General features: G+C 45.8%; 1 protein-coding gene across 3 annotated transcripts in view; it reads left to right on the plus strand.

Annotated features, from left to right (window-relative positions):
• RNF216 (ring finger protein 216) overlaps positions 1 to 20,430 on the plus strand; it is an 81,135-nt gene that overhangs the window by 17,065 nt on the left and 43,640 nt on the right. For all 3 annotated transcript variants that reach the window (XM_076350736.1, XM_076350738.1, XM_076350737.1), the window contains exons 3-13: positions 1,657 to 1,790; positions 2,874 to 3,731; positions 5,535 to 5,611; positions 9,604 to 9,706; positions 10,606 to 10,770; positions 11,775 to 11,889; positions 12,175 to 12,314; positions 13,313 to 13,363; positions 14,352 to 14,489; positions 15,733 to 15,881; positions 16,343 to 16,421. In XM_076350736.1, the coding sequence (XP_076206851.1) occupies positions 1,657 to 1,790; positions 2,874 to 3,731; positions 5,535 to 5,611; positions 9,604 to 9,706; positions 10,606 to 10,770; positions 11,775 to 11,889; positions 12,175 to 12,314; positions 13,313 to 13,363; positions 14,352 to 14,489; positions 15,733 to 15,881; positions 16,343 to 16,421 (2,009 nt within the window). The remainder of the gene's footprint in view (positions 1 to 1,656; positions 1,791 to 2,873; positions 3,732 to 5,534; positions 5,612 to 9,603; positions 9,707 to 10,605; positions 10,771 to 11,774; positions 11,890 to 12,174; positions 12,315 to 13,312; positions 13,364 to 14,351; positions 14,490 to 15,732; positions 15,882 to 16,342; positions 16,422 to 20,430) is intronic.

Here is a 20,430-nt window from a genome sequence, read left to right on the forward strand (position 1 = left end):
CAGGTCCTTCTCTGCTGGGCAGCTTTCCAGCCACTCTTCCCCAAGCCTGTAGCGCTGCATGGGGTTGTTGTGGCCGAAGTGCAGGACCCGGCACTTGTCCTTGTTGAACCTCATACAGTTGGTCTGGGCCCATCGATCCAGCCTGTCCAGGTCCCTCTGCAGAGCCTTCCTACCCTCGAGCAGATCAACACTCCCACCCAACTTGGTGTCGTCTGCAAACTTACTGAGGGTGCACTCGATCCCCTCATCCAGATCATCAATAAAGATATTAAACAAGACCGGCCCCAGTACTGAGCCCTGGGGAACACCGCTCGTGACCGGCCGCCAACTGGATGTAACTCCATTCACCACAACTCTCTGGGCCCGGCCGTCCAGCCAGTTTTTGACCCAGCGCAGAGTCCACCTGTCTAAGCCGTGAGCCGCCAGCTTCTCGAGGAGAATGCTGTGGGAGACAGTGTCAAAGGCCTTGCTGAAGTCCAGGTAGACCACATCCACAGCCCTTCCCTCATCCACTAGGCGGGTCACCTGGTCATAGAAGGAGATCAGGTTGGTCAAGCAGGACCTGCCTTTCATGAATCCGTGCTGGCTAGGCCGGATCCCCTGGTTGTCCCACTCATGCCTTGTGAGCGCCCTCAAGATGAGCCGCTCCATAATCTTCCCCGGCACCGAGGTCAGGCTGACAGGCCTGTAGTTCCCCGGATCCTCCTTCCGGCCCTTCTTGTGGATGGGCGTCACATTGGCAAGCCTCCAGTCTTCCGGGACCTCCCCCGTTAACCAGGACTGCTGATAAATGATGGAGAGCGGCTTGGCGAGCACCTTTGTATCCTCGTAGGGCTGTATGCATTGGCACCTGTTCCTCCGAGACTGGAATTCAAAATGATGCTTTCTGTATGCCTGAAAGGTGATAAATGAATACTCATGAATGCTTATGCTAAAGCATACGCCAAAACGTTGTGTCCAGTCGTAGGGGAAGCATGGTTGTATGCTGTCTCTGCAGTACAGAAACCCTCTGCTTCTGGATGGAGCGTCTCTCCTGAGTTCCAGTAGCTGTGCTCAGTAGCATCTGTATTCCACTCTTGACAAGCCTTGAGGGACAAGGTTCTCATCTAGTAGCAGGATACCTTCTGCGCCCACAGACAGGAGCCCTATCTCTGTCTTGCATGAGGTACTCCTGCAAAGTCACATTCTTTCAGAAGAGGCCGAATTGCACAGAGAACCTTATCTCTCCTCTAGAATGCACTGCACATTAATAAAAGAAAATGTATCGTCCCCAAGATACTGAACGTTCAGGACTTCTCTGCAAAAATTAGGAAGTACTATGTAAGTGGCTTGTTCAGAACATTTGCAGCAGCTTGACTCGTGCTGAGGTTCGGGGTAGAAGAATCTTTGCATAAGTGTCAATGAGTGACTGTTTCATGCATGTGCCGTTGTGGTCTCTTGAGCTGTAGTTTGTGCACGTGTTTTGCTCGGAGGGCCCGGGGAGGTAGGAGTGGCCGTACCAGTAACTTGCAGAGGAACCAGTGACCTTTGAGCGCTTCTTCCCTGTTGCTGCAATGCAAATGGGAAGATTGCTTTTTCAGATGTTTCGGTGCTTGTGCCCTGTAATTTCAGTTATTTACTTTTAGCAAATAGCTAACTTCACTTACTTTACTACAGACTGGATAAACCGCAGGGACGAGGGTCTTATCATGATATCAGATTCCTCGGATGAAGAATTACCTTTGCTGCTGGAAACGCCAGCAGAGCAGCAGCGTGAGGAAGATGACGATGATGTAGTCATCTTGGTGGAGGTAATTTTTCGTTCTTGTACTTGCCCTGCTTTATTCATGGCCTTTGTAGCCAACTCTGGTGCAAGTATCTGATGCATTCCTTTGAGAGTCCTGTCCAGTTACAGTAATTTACTTAGGATGTCTGAAATGTGTGTTGAAATGATGGCATTTTGCTGGCTTTAAGTGTTTAATCATATTTTGGGCACAGGGGGGAGAACTAGATTGTTAAACTGCATTGTATTTAAATTTATACTTAACAAAGGCTGTAGCTTCCATAAAGTTACCTATCTTAATCCAGAAAGGTGGAGAGCTTTGTAAGAGGACTTGATGTTCCTTAGAAGGCGGGTTTTCAAAACATGCCTTGTTTGACCTTGTATGCTTTATTCCTCTATGCTGTTTGGATTCTTGTTGGGCTGTTGCAGGCACTTACATTTTTTGCAGTGTTACAAAGCCACCACCTGATAAATTCCTTTCCACTGGCACCGGCAGTCACACAGAGGAGGGCCAAAGGCTTTAGCTTACCCTGATTATTTTAAGTGTCTAATTTCATATCTAAGCTATATTAAGAATATATTTTCTGTTAAAGTAACCAGAGGCATTGAGAAAATGGGTTGCAAAGCTGACCTTTCTGTTTCTTAGTTGAAAACAGTAGCAGGGACTATTCAGACTCTGTTGGCATACAGCAGTCTGTCTGGCAGAGGCAAGAACGAGGCCAGAGATTAATGTTTTGAGCTTTGTTTCCTGCCTGTTTAAATAAATTGGTGAGAATGCAAATATGCCATCAGTTAGTTCCTCCTTCCCAGACTATTTTACTGGGAGGGAAGTGGGGACTGAGGTGAGCTCAGGAAATTATTCCAGTCTGAAAGTCCTGTGCATCCCCAGTTCTGCCAAATGTTCTCTTAGTACCTGGGAACAGACTGAGGATGGAGTTCAGTGAAACAAAGATACGTGAGTTGCAGTTTTATGCCTTGTTAAGCACCTTGCTAAACAGACTTTTCATCTGTTTCCCATCAGAAATTTGATTAGATGCAAAAGATCATCTGGAGCAAGGATTCTGACATGCAGACAAGAGCTCCTACTTACTCTTGTCTGTCTTCTTTTTAGACCCCAAAGCATCAGCAGCTCCTGCGTCCCAATGTCATCAGACCTGCTGCTCAATGGCAAGGTGCAAACGCTGTGGGAGAAGGAGGATCTAAAAGTGCTGTCGAGCCCTTGAGGAGCATATATCTGCAAGATGAGAACTCAGCTCTGCTGTGCCAGGGAGACCGGTATAATCCCATGGTGGAGGGCAGTGCTGGACCAAGCAGGGATGAGAATATGAACTTTGCCTTGCAGCAGCCCGGATCATCTGAGCTTAATGGCCCCAGGTTTGAACTTACAAGTAACCAGGAGCCTGGCCCAAGTTTGCTTCCAGCAATAAAGCCGAGTCCACAGCCTGTTGTTAACAGAGAAATCATTAGCCTGGAGAATGCAGAAGTTCCACCACAAGAGGAAGAAAAGGTGGAAGCCCAGGGATGGCAAGGAGAGGACTTGGAGCCGGAGCAAAACCTCGGAGGAGCAGCTGCTGCAACTACCACAGACCAGGAGATCCGTGAGAACAGCCAGCTGGATCACCCATACTTCCAGCCGTTGGAAGGCGAGCCACATGCTGTAGTAAATGGTTGTGCTCCTCAGCAAGGGCAGCCTGAAGCAGACCCAGGATCTTTGAGGGCATATGGAGAGGAGGCTCCTGGGCCAGCCTTCCCCCGACCTGAACCACAGCAGGATGGGATTCCAGGTCCCGCTTCGCCCCAGCTGGCGCATCCACCAGAAGAGATGGGTCAGCACGCAGCGATAGACAATGAACAGCCAGGTCCAGCGTTCCCAGCACAGGGCTCTCACGAACTTGGCTCTAGTAATGTGCCAGAACAAGGAGCTGCTGGGCAGGACCAAGACCTCACTGCGCTGCTCATCAGAGAGACGGTAAGTGTTCCTAGGGCTTGTTTGCCTTCAGCGTGCATGTTATTTTTAGACAGGTTTTTCAAGGTGTGTAGTGTTTCACATGCTCAGAGCACAGCCCTAGCTACTTCAGCTGCAAATCCTCTTCATTTTGGCTAAGACTCAGCTATGCACCAGGTGAGGAGCTTGCAATGAACTGTCTTGGAGAACTTGGGTTTGAAAGACTAACCCCAGCACTATGGCAGAAGTGGTGAGAGGATGTGAATCTTGAGGGCAGTGTTTGTTTCGAGGTGGGCTATTGGCCAGGGAGACTTAACAGTACTGATTGCAGGGTCTCAAGGGCACAGTGAGGTAAAATAATATGGGTCTGTTCCCTTAAAGGCTAGTGCCCTCTCAGTTCTGCTCGTTTGTTTTTGTCTGGCTGATTCCTAACCCAACTCTGTGGAGCTGGTTTAGGGATGGATGTAGAGCTAAATGAGAAAACTGAGACACTAAACACTGGTAGAGGGTTAGAGGGGTGGGGTAGAGAAGGCTTAGAGACGCATGGCTGAGAGCCATGGCTGCTTTCAGCTGCCTTTCCTAGAGTACTTTGGTCCATGGCCGTGTGAAGGCCACCATAGTGGTCGGGGTTGCCCTTGCAGTGTGGATTTCCAAGCAGTAGCACTGAGGAATTACTGCATAAGCAGCGTGAAGACTCGTGTATGTTAACTCCACGTGCTCCTTTCTGACTCTGCATGTGAAGCTTAGCATGAGGGGCACTAGCTACAAGACCTGAACCACCAAGAAGGGTACTCCTTAACCTTTGGTATGTTCAGTAGCTTGGGCAACATGGTGTGTATTTAAAAAACAAAACAAACGTGGTGATGCTTCACATGTCTAACGCTTTCCCCTCCAGTGCATGCTCCTCCCCTTGATTGCTAGGGAAGAAGGGTCTCTCTTGATGCCTTATGGAATACTTTTTTGCAAACAAGCGTATTTTACTGCATCTGTATCTTACACCAGCACCCCCATCCCCTCCAAGTCTTCCCTCCACATCCCATATCTGATTCTGTTTGGGAAAACTGGGCTTGAGGAAAATATTCTTTAAGTAGCAGTCCAACAAAATTCAGTTCTTTCCGAGTGAGACCTTGTTGATCGGTGACTTGCTTTGAGATGGGCAAGTAGATACTCTTGCACTGTCAGGGTTGCTTGACAACCCTGACCAGTCCAGTCTTGGAAAGCAAAATATCATACGGTGCAATCGATTGCAATACCTGTACAGAAACCCGACGAGAGAGAGCAGCAGAGGGTGCTCTTTGCTATGTGGCTAATGCTGGGAGAGCTTTCACAGAAATGCCAGTAGAGGTTTGTTGTCTGTTCTGATCTCATTCCTAGTGTGTCCGGGTGCTTTGGGTGGGTATACGTATCGTTGGGTTTTTTCCTTTTGCTTTGGAATGTTGTATTTCAGCACACAATCTGGACCTCCTTAATATTCTGTCTGAAGGTAAATATTAGCTTTTCTTGTGTTGTAGATCATACCTAAGTGCCTCTCCTCTTTCCATCCAGCCTGAATCATTCGTTAGGCCAGCTGCTCGTGGCCATTCACATCACCACCCATACTCTTCTTGTGAGAAAGAGCTGTTAGCAATCATCCTGTGGAGCAAAGGAAAGCCAGCAGCTTGCTGTATCCAGGCTGGATGGTTATAAATGGTCTCTTGAAATCCATTTTGGCCCTTGTCTCAGGAGCGTGCCAGATAATTACCTATAAATCTGTCTTTGGTGCTGTTGCTAGGTTGTGCTACGCAGCTCCTCTAATACCTACGTAACCTTTAGCTTTTCCTACTGTAGGAAGCAAGATTCCCAGATGCGAAGAAGGAATATATTGAAGAGCTAATCAGCATCAAGAACTGCTATGACTTAAATGTGTAAGTATAGAGCTAAGAGCCAGGGTGTATCATACAACAGTCTGGCTGCAGTCACATTTCCATTTCCCCACCTGCTAATGATGCTGTTCTAGAGCATATTCAGGCTGGGAGTCAGCACTGCATTGATAGCGCCAAAGAGCAGAGAATTTTTTTTTTTCCCTTCTAATAGAGCTTTTCTTAAATCCTCTCTAATTCTGACGTGCTGTAGCTTCTCTGCCTTTAAGATCATTTGCTTATTTAAAGATATTACATATAATTTCCTCTTAACTATTACTAGGGTTCTTAAAAAGGGTGAGTGTCAGGATTAAGGTGTTGAGGTGACTTCTATAAAACACAGTACGAAGGTGGGTTGGTGAGTTTTGAGTTGGAGAAAATAGTTTCCTACCTCTTCATTTCACTGGCTTTTGGCTTTTTCCAGGTAAAGCTGACACTGTTTTGGACTCCCTTATTTAGTGTCACGATGTTGGCTCTTATCCCCTTTACTTAATCAAGTAGCAGTGGTACTGTTTGAGTTCTCTCACATCACTTTTTGCAGATAGAATAGAGCAAACACATTAAAGGACTGGTAGGATTGATTCTGTTGAGGGACTGACTTTGGTCAGACTGAGCAGAAACGTGAGCCAAGAAGGGAAGTAAAAGGAATGGAAAATCAGTGTGAGGACTGTTGCTTTTCCCAATTCCCAGCTTAAGAATACCTTAGTGTTCATCATGCTTGGTATCTCTGGGAGTCATGTTAGAATCAGAAGTTTTAAAAAAGTCATTAACCTTATTGATAAGTTGCATCATCTCCCTACTCTTTTGGGTAAAGCTTGCACAGCTGAAGAGCAAAGGCTTGCGTGTGTGTCGTGGTTTAACCCCAGCCAGCAACTCATCCCCACCCAGCCGCTCGCTCACTCCCCCCCGGTGGGATGGGGGAGAGAATTGGAAGGGTGAAAGTGAGAAAATTTGTGGGTTGAGATAAGAACAGTTTAACAGGTAAAGCAAAAGCCGCGCAAGCAAAGCAAAACAAGGAATTCATTCGCTCCTTCCCATCGGCAGGCAGGTGTCCAGCCATCCCCAGGAAAGCAGGGCTCCATCACGCGTAACAGTTTCTTGGGAAGACAAACGCCATCACTCCGAACGTGCCCTCCTTCCTCCTTCTTCCCCCAGCAACACAGAGGGGAGAGTGGTTTGAAGTAAATCACTTGTGACTTGTGTGTGATGCTACGTGACCCCTCTCTCTTTCTCTCTCTGCAGCTGTCACTGCTCTCTCAAACATGTTGGAACTAGTTATTATGTGATACAAGAATGAAGAATAGGTGTTGGTTGCCAGAGTATTCACTCTATCTTGTATGAATCCGATGCCCTTTCCAGTTAACTAGGGCACTAATTAAGCACTGCTCAAGTGTGTGAGGCTTAGAATTAGTTATTGGACCATAAATAAGTTAACTGGCAAGGAACTAAGGATGATCCCATCCATTGGGCCCAGTTTTCCTGTTCTGCTTCCTTTGCCTGTGTTGTGAAGTCACGTCTCCGAAGCAGGGCTTCTTGGTTAGAAAGTCACCAGACTGTAACTTCTTTCTTGTCTTTCGAAAGTGCTTCGCCTGCAGTGGTGGTGTGGTCAGCATGAGAGAAGCTTTCAGGTGCCCGCACCGCGTACTTGGTGCACCTCGGCGTGGATGGTTGTGTTGGGAGTGTAGAAGACTGGTAGGGTCATTCCTCAGGTCAATCAGGCTATTGAAGTCAGGCATCTGGCTGCAGGACCCTCTCACAGATTGTGTGAAAAAACTCATTATTGTGTCCTGCGGGGATTTAGCGAAGCCTGGTAGAATTAAGTCCCGGTATTGGCTTCTATCAGTCTTAATGTGTTCCTTCCCTTTTTGCTCCCGAAATCTCTTCTCTCCTATTGTGTGCCACAGACCCAGTGAGATGAAAAGGTGCTTACAGGCTTCCCTGTAGGCCATCTACAGTGGCTGCTCAGCGGTGCGTTACCCACTTACTGGATGATAAAGATTTCTTCTCCATATTTTTATTCCTTTAACCAAACTATCTTTTGAGTTGTCACTGCATCTTTTGTATGAGAACAAATGGGTCAGAGCACTGGTCAGCCTCGCTGGCAGGGTCTCTTTGATCTCCGTGGTATGTCAAGCTGAATCAGGCTTGAAATATAATAAATAAGGGTGGCTGGGTTTGGGCAGGGATGAGGCTTTTAACTGGCTCTGTGTCCTGTGGTGCAGATATTAATGAACAGTGCTGCAAGTGTGTGTGCATTGCGTGCTGGGACCCACTTAACTAATTGTCAGACATTGAAGGTTAACATCTCTGAAAATCCTGAGCATTGAAATGGCAACATGCAGAATAGTCCAAATGTACTCTGACTGTGCCCCAGCTGAAACCCTTGCGTTTGAGCTGCAGTGATTTGAGCTCCTTGAAGTTTCTGTTTTGTTGGATTAAAACAGTTATCTTTTACAAAAGGGATGGGGGAAGAGCTGGGAGCTATTAAATGCTCAGTGCCAAGATATTTTGTTGTTTTCCGAAATGATCGTCTTAAAACTTTCAACTGATGTGAAAGATAAGATGTGGGAGCTCTTCTTAGCGGGGTATCATCTATTCAGCTTTTGTGTGCAGAAGCATTCACACTCAGTCAAAAGCTTCTGGCTCAATATGTCAATACCTGATTAAACAAAAAGAAATGCCTCTGCTTTGAATGTGAAAGCAGGGCTAAAGTAATCATGCCTTGATAGTGGGTTAGCGCTTCAAGCCGGTTCAGATTTCATTAGGGACTGATTTCTGACATCAGGAATGTAAATTAGCTGCAATTATGTCTTTGCTGCAACCTAGCACCTTCTCATTCAAAGTTTTACAAATGTTAATTGCTTGTCCTAGCTCCTTTCAGAAGGATATTATTCTACAGCTGGGGAAACTGAGGAACATCTTATGTTACTTGACGCAGCTAGCACAGCTGGTTAGTGAAGGTTGAGAATAAGATGTGAAAGTCTGATTCAGACAGCCTACAGCAAGCTCCCTTTCGAAAGGGCTTCTGAAGTATTTGTGGATCTCCAGCAATGGGGTATTCTGAAACTACTTGTTAGAGTCTTTTCTAAGCTGAAATAGTCAGTTAAACTAAATTTACCTGACAAAGTTATGATTGTTTGTGATAGGACCTCAGGTATGCTCCATTTACAGGCTAGTATGCATTTTTTTTCAGCAATTTTTAGTGATTATTTTCTAAATGCTGTTCTCACTAGACCAGTTTCTAGTGTGAATTGGACAATGCTGGTGTGATTTCAAGCTTTATTACAATGAAACCTGTGTTCAGAGTACATATTGTATGTAAACACAGTTTAAACTTGTTTCTGCCTCTGCTCTAATGTTAAAGTAGATAGAGAGTGGAGGCTTTAATTAAAAATTGAATCTGTAAACTTCTGTCGAGGAAGACATCAACCTTTCACAGGTTTTGTAGGGATTCATATGCTTTGGAATATGGAAACATAGATGCATTTGTATTAGCGACAGCTAGATTTCAATTAATGCTGCTAATGCTGTGACTGTTCTTTCTTGTATGGTCTTCGTAATGTTAATTCCAGAGCAGCAGAAAGTTAGTACACCTTGACTCTTAGTCGTGCAGGGTCTGACGCGTGCTCAAAGGAGGTATCACTTTGCATGGTTTTACCCATGGGTGGGAGTGGGGAAGTAAGCCTGATTGTTCACCTCTGGTATGGAGAGATGAAGGTTGGTTAGTAGCTCACCCGTACGAGCTTCTCTTACGTAAATGTAATTGTTGAAAGGCAAATCTATTTGCTTTTCTGTCTGCAGTCATACAGCTGACTATTCTTTACTTAATTCTCCATCATTTACTTGCAGTTTGCTCTAGTCTGAGACCATCCTTCGTTCTTACAGGGCGGGTTGTGACTTGCCTGCCCAGCCTCTTAATTATAAGATACTAAAAATTGGACAAGCGAGGAATGAACCTGAGCTGCCAAACCCTGAAGTAACTATATTTATCTTTTCAGACTTTGTAACTTTCTTCTGGAAAATCCAGATTACCCAAAGAAGGAAGGCAGAGTGGTTTTAAATCCCAGCAGCAGCCTGCTTGCCAGCCAAGATGAGACAAAGGCAAGTGAGAGTATCCTCATCTACAGCATGCCTCCCATCCAGTCTGTTCAACCTGAGCAGATCTTGGGTTGTCTGGTTTTATTAGTGTGTATTTGTAGAGTGCCTGGTTGAGCCATATATTATAGGAGGCCTCTGGGTGCATTTAAGATGGTGTTAAATAGCAATGGTTAGTTGCTTGCAAGACGACTTCAAGACTTTCCTGTCTTGCTGTTGTGTAGCTGCACCGTATCCGCTCTTTCATGTTCGGCAAGACCCTCTGCCCTGCCTGCCTGTCAGCCACCCTGTCTGGAGTGTTCATTTTGATAACTGATACAAGAATTCTGTGGTCAATCACATGAGGTCGACTTGGCCCTCAGGTCTCTCTTGTGTGGCCTTTAGGCATTGCCTTTCAGCCTCCTAACTGCAAATCTCCCTACGGTTTCTTGATTTTATTTATTTTTTTTAAAGTCCATTTGACAAAAACTTCTCTCTGAGCTGCTTTGAGCATGTTGAAATAGCTGCGTGTGGCCTGAGAGAGAAATGTTGAATACCTCTTTCTACTCTTGGAATCGTCTCTCAACCTCAAGCCAATAAAGTTGTTCACCCTTTATAGGAACCTACATGTATCCTCTCCTCGCTGTCTGGTGCAGCCGGACACAATGGCTTTAAACTGTGTGCTGTGGGCCCTGCTAGGGGCAGGGCTGCAGCGTGGTGCAGCTCAGGGCAGGTTACCCGCACAAGCGCGTAGACCAGTAGGCTGTGCTCTAAGCTGGTGGTTAGATAGGTGCTCAGAACTGGGTGCCATGCAACCTGAATTTCGGGTGGTCTTGCAGAAGGTCCAGATCACTGAAAGAGCTGTTTGGGGTGTTCTTGTGTGTATTTACAGCAGCCTTTTTATATCTTTCACATTTTCTCCTTAGGTGCCTAAAGTGGACTACTTCGACTTTTCCAAACTTGCCCCACTTGACCAGCGGTGCTTTATTCAGGCAGCTGACCTCCTTATGGCAGACTTCAAAATGCTGAGCAGCCAAGACATTAAGTGGGCACTACATGAACTCAAGGGACACTATGCAATCACGCGAAAGGTTCTCCGGTTCAACTCTGTTTTCTTTCCTAGGGTTATCTCCCGTGTCTGTGGAGAGCAGTGCGATGTCTTTTGCTGTACTGTACCATCTGCTAGTGTGTGGTTATGGGGTTTTTTTAATGATCTTCCTTTTAAGGAGTATTAATCCATTTAGTTTAGAGACTTAAAAAATTTATTGGCCAGACAGAACGCTGCAGGAAGTTTTTACTTTTCTCTAATAGGAGAACTGGGGAAACGCTAGCTAGTTGATGGTAGGTGATGGATTAAACTGAGGAGTGTTCCTGTAAGTCGCTGCTGAAGTGCAGTATAACTGCCAATAAAGCCTAGACATTTAGCTAAATCTTAAAACGTTTAACTGCTGCTACTAGTTAACTGACTGCATGTAATTGAAAAGAAGCCCAAGTCTCACTGTCCTGTTTCTTCTTCTTATGACTTGTGGAATGAGTCCTATATTCCTCATAAGGGTTTCACTGCAATGGAGCTATGAAGAAACTTGTTTTAAGTATCAACAAACTGAATGTAAATGTGGCTTCAAGCTTTTGACTTGGATCTACTCCTCTGATATGCTCCTCTTGCTTGAGCTTCTTTCTCCACTATTCCAGGACTTAACTAAAACAAAAGCTCCTTGTCTCTTCACTTGCTTGATTGAGCACTGAGTATTTGAGCTTTTTTTTTTAAATAAAAAACAAACCCAACAACAACAAAAAAACCCTAAAGCAGCTCTGTTGCATCAGAGTGGGCACCAGCCGTATTGGAGTTAATAGCTGAGGTGTTGTGAAGTATCATTCAGCTATTTTGTTTTTATGGAATGATTGCTTTACGAGTGCATTAAAACAGCAAGGCGAGCAAAGGAAAGAGGTATACTTGCCTCTATACGGGGTGTTTGGCTTTCTGGTTTTGGATCACTTATATGCCCATGTTTGTAACTGTGCTTTGATCTGAAGTATGTGCTTCTGCTTTCTTCCAGGGAACAGACAGGATTTAAGTCTGTATGTTGTTTTTTAGGCCTTTTCAGATGCCATCAAAAAATGGCAGGAGCTGTCTCCCGAAACCAGTGGGAAACGAAAAAGGAGGAAAGAAATGAATCAGTATTCATATATTGACTTCAAATTTGAGCAAGGTAAATACCAAGCCGTATGTATCGTGCTCTCTGCATGGTTATTGTAAGCAGAACTGGCTTGCAGCAGAAAGCACTGTTGTTGAAAAGGGATGTGGTCCCAAAACAGCTACGTTTCTGTCACTGGCTGGTATCTGTTTTGGAGATACTCTTCATTAGTACCTCTGCTTGGTACGGTGCTGTTTGAGACACTGAAGTTACGCAGCTGGTGGCATATGGAGGAAGAGGGATTTAAGCTTTGTTCTGGCTGCTCCATCCCATTTCATTGTGCCTTTAACTCTGCTTTAGGAGATGTGAAAATCGAGAAGCGCATGTTCTTCCTGGAGAATAAGAGGCGGCACTGGAGGTCCTATGACAAGCTCTCTCTTCTCCCACCAGTGCTACTGGAGCAGGAATTCTATGAGCAGAAAGTTAAAGAGATGGCAGAGGTGAGTGGTAGGAGCTGCTTTGATCTTGTGGTGCAAACGACTTCAACTACGGTAGAGGCCTTGGCCCTAAACATGGAAATCTGCCTCTTAGAGAAATTCAAATGCTGAACAAAATGTTCAATAACTACCTTTGCCACTTTACTATCTGTTAACATGTATGACTCTTCCCAAGTAACTCGGTTTTGGAGGAAAAAAAACAAGCACTGAGCTTCAAATTTACTTAAATATATAGCTGCTACTTTTGCTGCTGAAAACCTTCTATATGTCTGCTAATGTCAATGTATAGTCCACGATACAACACCGCTCTGGACCTTTTTTTTTTGCTACAAAGTAGTAAAAGCTCTACTAATTAATTATTTCCTCTGTTAGCTGGTTTCTCTGGTGCTTTAGGGCTTGTAATTCCAGCTCAGTGTTAGCGGCGAATAATGACCAGCCCCGAGGCAGTCTGTCCACTCACTGCCTTCCGCAAGTTGGTGGTCCTGTGTCTCCAGAACGTCTTGTCCTGTGCTGAGGACCACGTGTTTTGAAGCAGAACACTGCAACGCTCGCTGGTGTGTTGTCTTCCCCTCGTAGTTTGAGGGAAGACTGAATTCACAGCTCCGCACCTACAGTCCTTTTTCTAAAGTAGCTTCTTAAAGATCCTTGTGTCTTAGGCAGATGGATAGTGTCTCCTTTTAAACACAAAGCTAATGTTCCTTGGGGCTTTCTCTGGAGGGGCCCATTGGGTGAGATCATCTCTGCCCATGGAAACCTGAACCAGCAGCCCTCTGTAATACAGAATTCGGTTCCCTTTGTTCTTGCTGCCTTTGCTTCTCCCGTCTGTTTTAGCTGAATCATAAATAGCTTAATGGGTTGGAAGGATGGGCTGAGTGATGTTGTAAGCAGACAGTGAGCCTTTTATGGTGGTTTGTAAGTCCTGAGATAATGTAAAAGAGTGTAGAGGCTGGAAAATTGCTTTATCTATTCTGTAAATACAGATGCATATGTCTCTCTTGCAGCACGCAGACTTTCTCCTTGCTCTGCAGATGAATGAGGAGCAGTATCAGAAGGTCAGTATCTATAATGTGGTCTCTTGAGTTCAGCTTATGCACAGACACTGTTTTGCACTTACTACTTCACAGACGCTTCTGGAACGGAGCTTTTCTGAAGCTGCATTTGCACTGTGCTGCTTTTGCTGAGCTGGCAAAACCTGCGTAGTGTGTGTTGGCTGGCTTTTAGAAAAGGTAGACGAGAGCTGAGTCCAGCAAGACGGTATTGATGGATGTAATGATCTGTAGTAATTCAGTCAGCTGCTGCTTGTATCTTTACTGGCTAGAACAAACATTGCAATAGAATATTACCAGGTTTGCTCTTGCTACCGCTATTGCAGCTGTTTAAAACAGATTTGCTGGTGTTGGAGCTGTGCCAGCGGAAAGGCCTTCCTCGTTTGCAGAAAGGACTCTTTTTAAAAACCTGAAAATCGGGTCTTTCCTTTTAAACAAAGAGAGAAAAGTTAGAGATCAGTTCAGCAGCTGTGGATTACCTTTTCGTTCTCAATGCCCATTTCTCTTCAAACTTTGGAGGAGATGTTGGACCTTTGAAGAAGTGGGCGTACTTACTCTTTAACAGTGGCAAGCTTCTCCACCCCTGCAGTGAAGAGGCCGAGACAAGGTCTCTCCAGGCACGTGGGTAAATGTTCCTTTAGAGGGCAACAGATCTGAAGCTTGGGTTTCCCCATATGAATGGTATGTACACTCTGCTGCTTCCCGAACCCAAGATGTGTCTCTGCCTGTGAGCTAAGAATTATTAAAACACCATGTGTTCTGTAGCTGTTTGGAACCTGTCAAGCGCAGGACATGTAGATATTAAGTCGCTTAAAACTGAGTTTCTGGTTGTGCTTAGTGAGTTTTGACCACCAAATAGGATATCTAATGGAATGGTGTATATCTGTTGCTCTTTTTTAGAATTAATGCTGGAATTGTTTATGGCTTGCAGTTGTACGTGCCTGTATTGATGTTTTGACGATGATGATGCTAATACCTCTGTTTATGGCTGCAGGATGGTCAGATGATAGAGTGCCGCTGCTGTTACGGGGAGTTTGCATTTGAAGAGCTAACTCAGTGTGCAGATGGTCACTTGTTCTGCAAGGAGTGCCTAATTAAATACGCTCAGGAGGCAGTCTTTGGCTCTGGGAAGGTAAGAATTTCCCAACCGGACGAGGGGAAAATGGGTAAATTGCTATTGGGAGATCACATTGTTGTTTGCGTAGTGTTGTTGCTTAAATCAGATGTAACTGCACTTCCTAGGAAATATTTGCATGGAATTGTGTCCTGAAATCCAAATCCAACAAGTCAGTCTCACCATCAAGTGAAGCCAACAATTTCACAATGGGTCTTCGCTGAATAGGATTTCAGTTTTGCTAACCTCCATCTTCTGTGCTCTATGCCTAGCAACTTGGATTACTAGGAGAACTTTCTGCAGCATTCATAGTAACAACAATAACTTGCACTCGTCTGGTTTTTATTTTCTACTTAATAAACCAATGGTATCTGCACAGAGAACACACTCATCTCTGACTTGGCCGGTCTCCTTCTAGCTAAGAGTGTTTGTCCTTCATAATATCACTGTGATCCCAACTTAATTTGGGGGTTGGTTCCTCTATGATACTACTAACCTTCTTAGTCTCCAATTTAGCTAGCAATTAACCTGGTACTTAGCTGAGCTATAAACAGGTCATTAACCTGCTCTGAGGTGTGCATGCTCCTTTGCCTCGAGATATGATGATCAAATTGTGGGATGCTTTTGTACTCTGGGATCTATAGTTCATGTAAACATATAAACTGGCAGCTGTATTTTGTGACAGTATTGACTAGAATGCAACGTGCTGTTCGTGAGCAGAGTGTTAGTTCTCAGCAGAGACTGTACAGTAACAGGCCGCTACGTGGTCACAGTGGACTTGGAGTGAGTGAACTGTGATCCCAGCTATCAACAGCATCTGCATGCCCAGTGTTTGAGGCCTGATCTGTTTAACTAGTCTTGTTCTTTCTGTAGCAAACCCGTTCTCTGGCAGTCATCTGCTGACTTAAGCTCTATTCAAGTTGCGCCAGGGGAGGTTTAGATTGGACGTGAGGAAAAATTTCTTTACTGAAAGAGTGGTGAAACATTGGAACAGGCTGCCCAGGGAAGTGGTGGAGTCCCCATCCCTGGAGGTATTTAAAGGACGTGTAGATGAGGCGCTTAGGGACATGGTTTAGTGGGCATGGTGGTGTTGGGTTGACGGTTGGACTCGATGATCTTAGAGGTCTCTTCCAACCTTAATGATTCTATGATTCTCTCTAAGCAAGGCTCTGCGCTGGTTTATTTGGAAATGGTTCTGGGTACTGAGTCTTGTTTGTCGCTAGCATCATACTGAACCTGAGCTCTCTCCTTCCAACCCTAGTCAGAGCTCAGCTGCATGGAAGGCAGTTGCACATGTTCATTCCCCACCAGCGAGCTGGAGAAAGTGCTTCCGGAGAACATCCTCTGTAAATACTATGAGCGGAAAGCTGAGGAGGAGGTGGCTGCTGCCTGTGCAGATGAGCTTGTCAGGTAAGTGTCCAGCAGAGGATGCAGACTGCACTTACTGCTGTAGAAAACTGTTCCCTGAAACCCTAAATGTGTGCTGACTATGAGATAGGTAGCTTTTCAAAGAGCTGTATTATAAATTCAGGCTTCTGCCTTCCCAGGTCTGTTTTTATTCAGGTTGGTCTGCCTTTGACTAGGAGCAGATTAAAATTCAATAGGCTTGTCTCCCCCAAGACGTGCTTGCCAGCTCTCTGCTGATCTTCTAAATTACATGGTCAAAAGCAGTGCTGAGCATATAATATTTTGATTGCAAACAGGGAAGTGATCGAAGAAATACGAGCAAAAAGGCAGTAGTCAGCACATGCTGGCGGCAGGCGTTTGCTTGGCAGCCGTTATTAACTACCACACAGCTATTTGACTAAATCCGCTTTCAGCAAAGATATGTTTGGCACTCTGCATTAATGGCATCTTATTTTGGGCTGCAGGTGTCCGTTCTGTAACTTCCCAGCTCTACTGGACAGCGATGTGAAGCGATTCAGCTGCCCTAATCCCCGCTGCAGAAAGGTAATTGGGGGTTATTTTGCCATTTGGTCTCTTCTGGAGTGTTGGGCAGGAGAGCTGGGAGGACAACTCGCGCTTCCCAGTAGCAGGTGAATGAATATCTAATGTGGCTGCATGGGGAAGCAGTCAAAGTATTTGCTGGATCCTGCTGATGTTCTATAAAATTGTGCGGCTGGACAGATGAGACAACAGTATTCCTTTCTTTCCTTGGAAGATGTTGGCTAAAAAGGCTTCTAGATGCCTTTAGGCTGCTGTCTCGCATATACAGAAATGTTTTAAGTGAACAGGGAGCTGGGTGTTTAAAGGGCATAAAACCAAATTGTAATCCTTTATCTGATGAAACTTCTGGAGAGCGAGCTGAAACACCTTACGTGCTATCCTTAAGAGAATTAGCATCTGCATTTTTCTTTTATGCCGTCGCCTGAATACAGATTCAGTTTGAAGTGACAAAAAACTTGTTTGAAGAGCTCACTGAAATGTGTCTGTTCAAAGGGCAGATCATCTTTGTGCTTCTCTCAAAGTTTGCTAATAGCCATAACGGGAGAATCGTCAGGCCCAATGGGGGACAGAGCGGGGAAAGCTTGCCGCTGCTGCTTCTGCGCCATCTGTTCTGGGGAAAAATAGAAGCATAGAAATGTGTTTCCCAGCCTCCTGAATGTATGCAGCACCCCACTTACATCTGGTGCCAGTGAGCCGAGGCCAGTACAGTATCAGTGTTTAGCACTGAAGCTACAAGGCGTCTTGTGTAACTTTAGCCACAACAGTGAATTCTCGTGTAATATTCAGGGAACTGCCTGTCCCCCAGCAGAGATTTCTGCTAATCGCTGAAATTCCTCTTGAGTGCATTAACCTTACGCTTGTAGCTGCCATAGCTTTGGGTTCTCGTATGGACGTGATACCACCGTTTGCCTGTATTGAGAAAGTACTAGGAAGTCAAATTCTGTTGTCTGGAGACATTGAAGTTGCCAGCAGTGAACTTTGCATTCTGTAGTGAAAATTGAACTTACTGGCAGGGGAAGGCTGCTTATGAAAGATGCACAATTCCATTTTAGATCTCTAACCTCCAGATACATTTTGCTAACATCCACCTCTAGCATTTGGGAAAGAAATGTGATTCTGATGGATCATCCAAGTGTCATGAGCAAGGAGGTTTGCTAGTCACTAGGTGGCAATGTTGATTCACGTTTAAATCAAAATTTTTTTTTTTCCCCCAAAACCAGAGTCGTTTTCAAAATGTACATATGTCAGCACCACAGAACAAAATTCAGGCTTGAAGAACATGAACGCTTCCATGTGCAAAACAAATTGAAGTCACTTTTTTCCCTAAAATGTGTAATGCGGCACAGTAACTGTGGTAAGAGGGGTCAGTGCTGAACTGTTCCTTTCCTTCTGGTTTGCTGTTTCATTTCCTTCCTAGCGTACTGCCTGTCCCCCCTCCCTGGGGTTGCAGCATTCCAGTGGGCTGGATTTCTGGTTTCCTGGACAGCTTGTGTTGATTCATTAGCTGAAAATCTGCTGAGTAGCTTTGTGCTCTTCTTAGAAGTCTCGAACGACCTTAGGATTTGAAGTCGAGGGTGAGGAATTCAGATAGCAGGATGTGGTGTTGTCTCACAGCAGCAACTGCAGTGGTTCTTCATACTCCTGCTATCTTGTCTCTCCAGAATGAAGAATTTCGGCTAATGCTCTTGCTTGCAGGAAACTGTTGCCCTTGGGGAGGAAAGGTCTAATCTAGGGAACTCTACAGAGGTTGGAGAGGATGCATTGGCTTTGCTAGCAGTGCCTCTGGCAGACTCTGTGGTGGTGATGACTGATCCTGGAAGGAGTCCTTCTCTGGTTGGGAGGACTGCACTTGCACAGCTGAACCTAAAGTAAGGGGAAGCGTGGAAAGCGAAAGGTCAAAATGTGCCTCTCCTGAAACCTCAAGGCCCTTCAAGGGCAGGGAGAGGAGGACCAGATGGTGGTCCTGTTGTATTTCTATGCTCCATCACCTGGATCCTTTGTCTTGCTTTGAGAGTTCATGCTGATACTCTCAGGCTTTCCTTTAAATCTTGCAGAGGTTGATTCATATTTGGGCCAGCTATGGATGTATTGTAAAGTAAGTGATGGGAACCAGCTGGAAGCCTTCATTTTGGCTGTATATATGTATGTTGGGCTCAATAATAAGAAGAGCTCTAGGCGTGCCTAGGTCACTGCTTATGCATCTCACCTGTAGTTCCAGTCATTTGCACCTTGCGGGGACCAAAATGTGGCTAATTGTAACCTCAGCAACAGACAGAGCTGCCGGTCGCCTTCAGTGACTGAACGGCTGCATGGAGAGCATGCAGATGAACCTGCACCATCTGCCAGGGCCACTGTGGCTCCAGCTGTGTGGTGTGAAGTTTGGCTCCTGGTTAGGTGGCCAGGGCTCGAATCTTAATATCACGAACTGCAGGGTGGAGGAAAAGCTTAATTAGCCAAGGAAAAACGTTGCCCAAGCCACCCTATGGATGCGTTCTGTGTGTGCGCAGTCTGAGCTGGTGCTGGGGGAGAGGCAGTGTTTTTGCTCAGAGCTGTTTGAGTTTTGAGGTTTTGCTCTATAATGGGTCGCCGACTGCGCACGGAGCCAGGCTTCCTGGCGACAGGAGGGTTTGCCAGCCTGCTCGGTCAACCTCCATCTTACTCTGCGCAGGGGTCCCCGCGTGGAAGCGGCGCTTGAATTTCTCATCTCTAATGATGCGGGTTTCTCCTCCCTGTGCTCTGACAGAGTAAACCAAAGCTGGCAATTCTGGTAAAACTAGGAAAGGCACATGTTGCTTGTTGACTTGTGCGGCACTGGGAAGTGAGCGTGCACTTTCGCACGTCGGGGGAAGTACTGTTTCCCCCCAGAAAAGGAAGTCCATCCTTTCTGCTCTGCCTCCCTGCTCCCGAGACCCCATGTTGTTGGTGAAGACAAGGCTTTTGTTCCCGGGCTGCTTGCTGCTATCCCCGGCGCCGTGTTGCGGGTGGGGGAGATCGTCTCCCCTCTTTGCAGTCTCAGCACAAAGCACTGCAGGGCTTTCAGCCAGCGGAGAGATGGGGAGGTGAAAGCTGCCGTTGCCATGGAAATAATGCATGCACGGAGCAGTGCCGTCCCTCCGGTGCCGGAGAGCTCGAAACCCTCAACACTCATTTCATAGCCAGGCCACATTGCAGGGACTTGCCTTTCCAAGACTTTTCCTTAAAACTCCTTTTGCATAGCTTAAAATTTTTGTTTACTTTATCGTACCGAGTTGTTGTCTGCCTCGGCGCTGGCTGGATGCGAAGAGGTGATGGTGTGTGGTTGCATGGAGCTAAATTGCATTGCCCTCGGACTGGGCAGCTGTCCCCCTTGTTCAGGGCTCCTTAGTGCACCCTGTTAATGAGGCTGTGTTTAGGGAGTGGGTTTGCCTGCTGGGCGTCTGAACTGTCATCCGGGAAAAATGAGCATTGATGTGCCTGTGTCACATGGATAAAATCCCCATTCTTTTGCGCCTTTTCGTCTTCTCTCTGGCCACAGCAATCCTTGTGTGTACTTTTAATTTGCAGGAGTAAGACGTGGGTTTAAGGGACTTCTTTTTAAGCTGCTAGAATGTCTCAGGATTGATTTCAAGGTGCTGGCTAGGAACAGATGCACCCAGCTGCTTTTAACCTTCATTTTCTGTTGGAAGTGAGACAGGTTTAAGCTTGTACAGAGCTCTGCCTAGCAAGCTGTGTCTGAACATGGCTTCTCTTAGCGGGGTGCTAACACTGCATCCGCAACCTATGTTAATAAGCGTAAGTCGCTTTGTACGGTTTGCAGCAACTTCGACGTGAGTGGCCTTGCTGAAATAACAAATTGTTGCATGATCAACCAGACTTAAAGTTACAGAAGCAGCTAAGGGGCGGACCGCAATGCCTGTGATCTCGGTACCTGGTGTGGTAATGGGGCACGCAGCTGCTTGTGATTCAGAGGTAGGTAACGAGGCAGCCCCAGCCACCTATGATCCAGTTACAAGTGTTTTGTAGGGTGCAAGGG

Source organism: Aptenodytes patagonicus, chromosome 13 (genome assembly GCF_965638725.1).
Source record: "Aptenodytes patagonicus chromosome 13, bAptPat1.pri.cur, whole genome shotgun sequence".
NCBI classification, from domain to species: domain Eukaryota; kingdom Metazoa; phylum Chordata; class Aves; order Sphenisciformes; family Spheniscidae; genus Aptenodytes; species Aptenodytes patagonicus.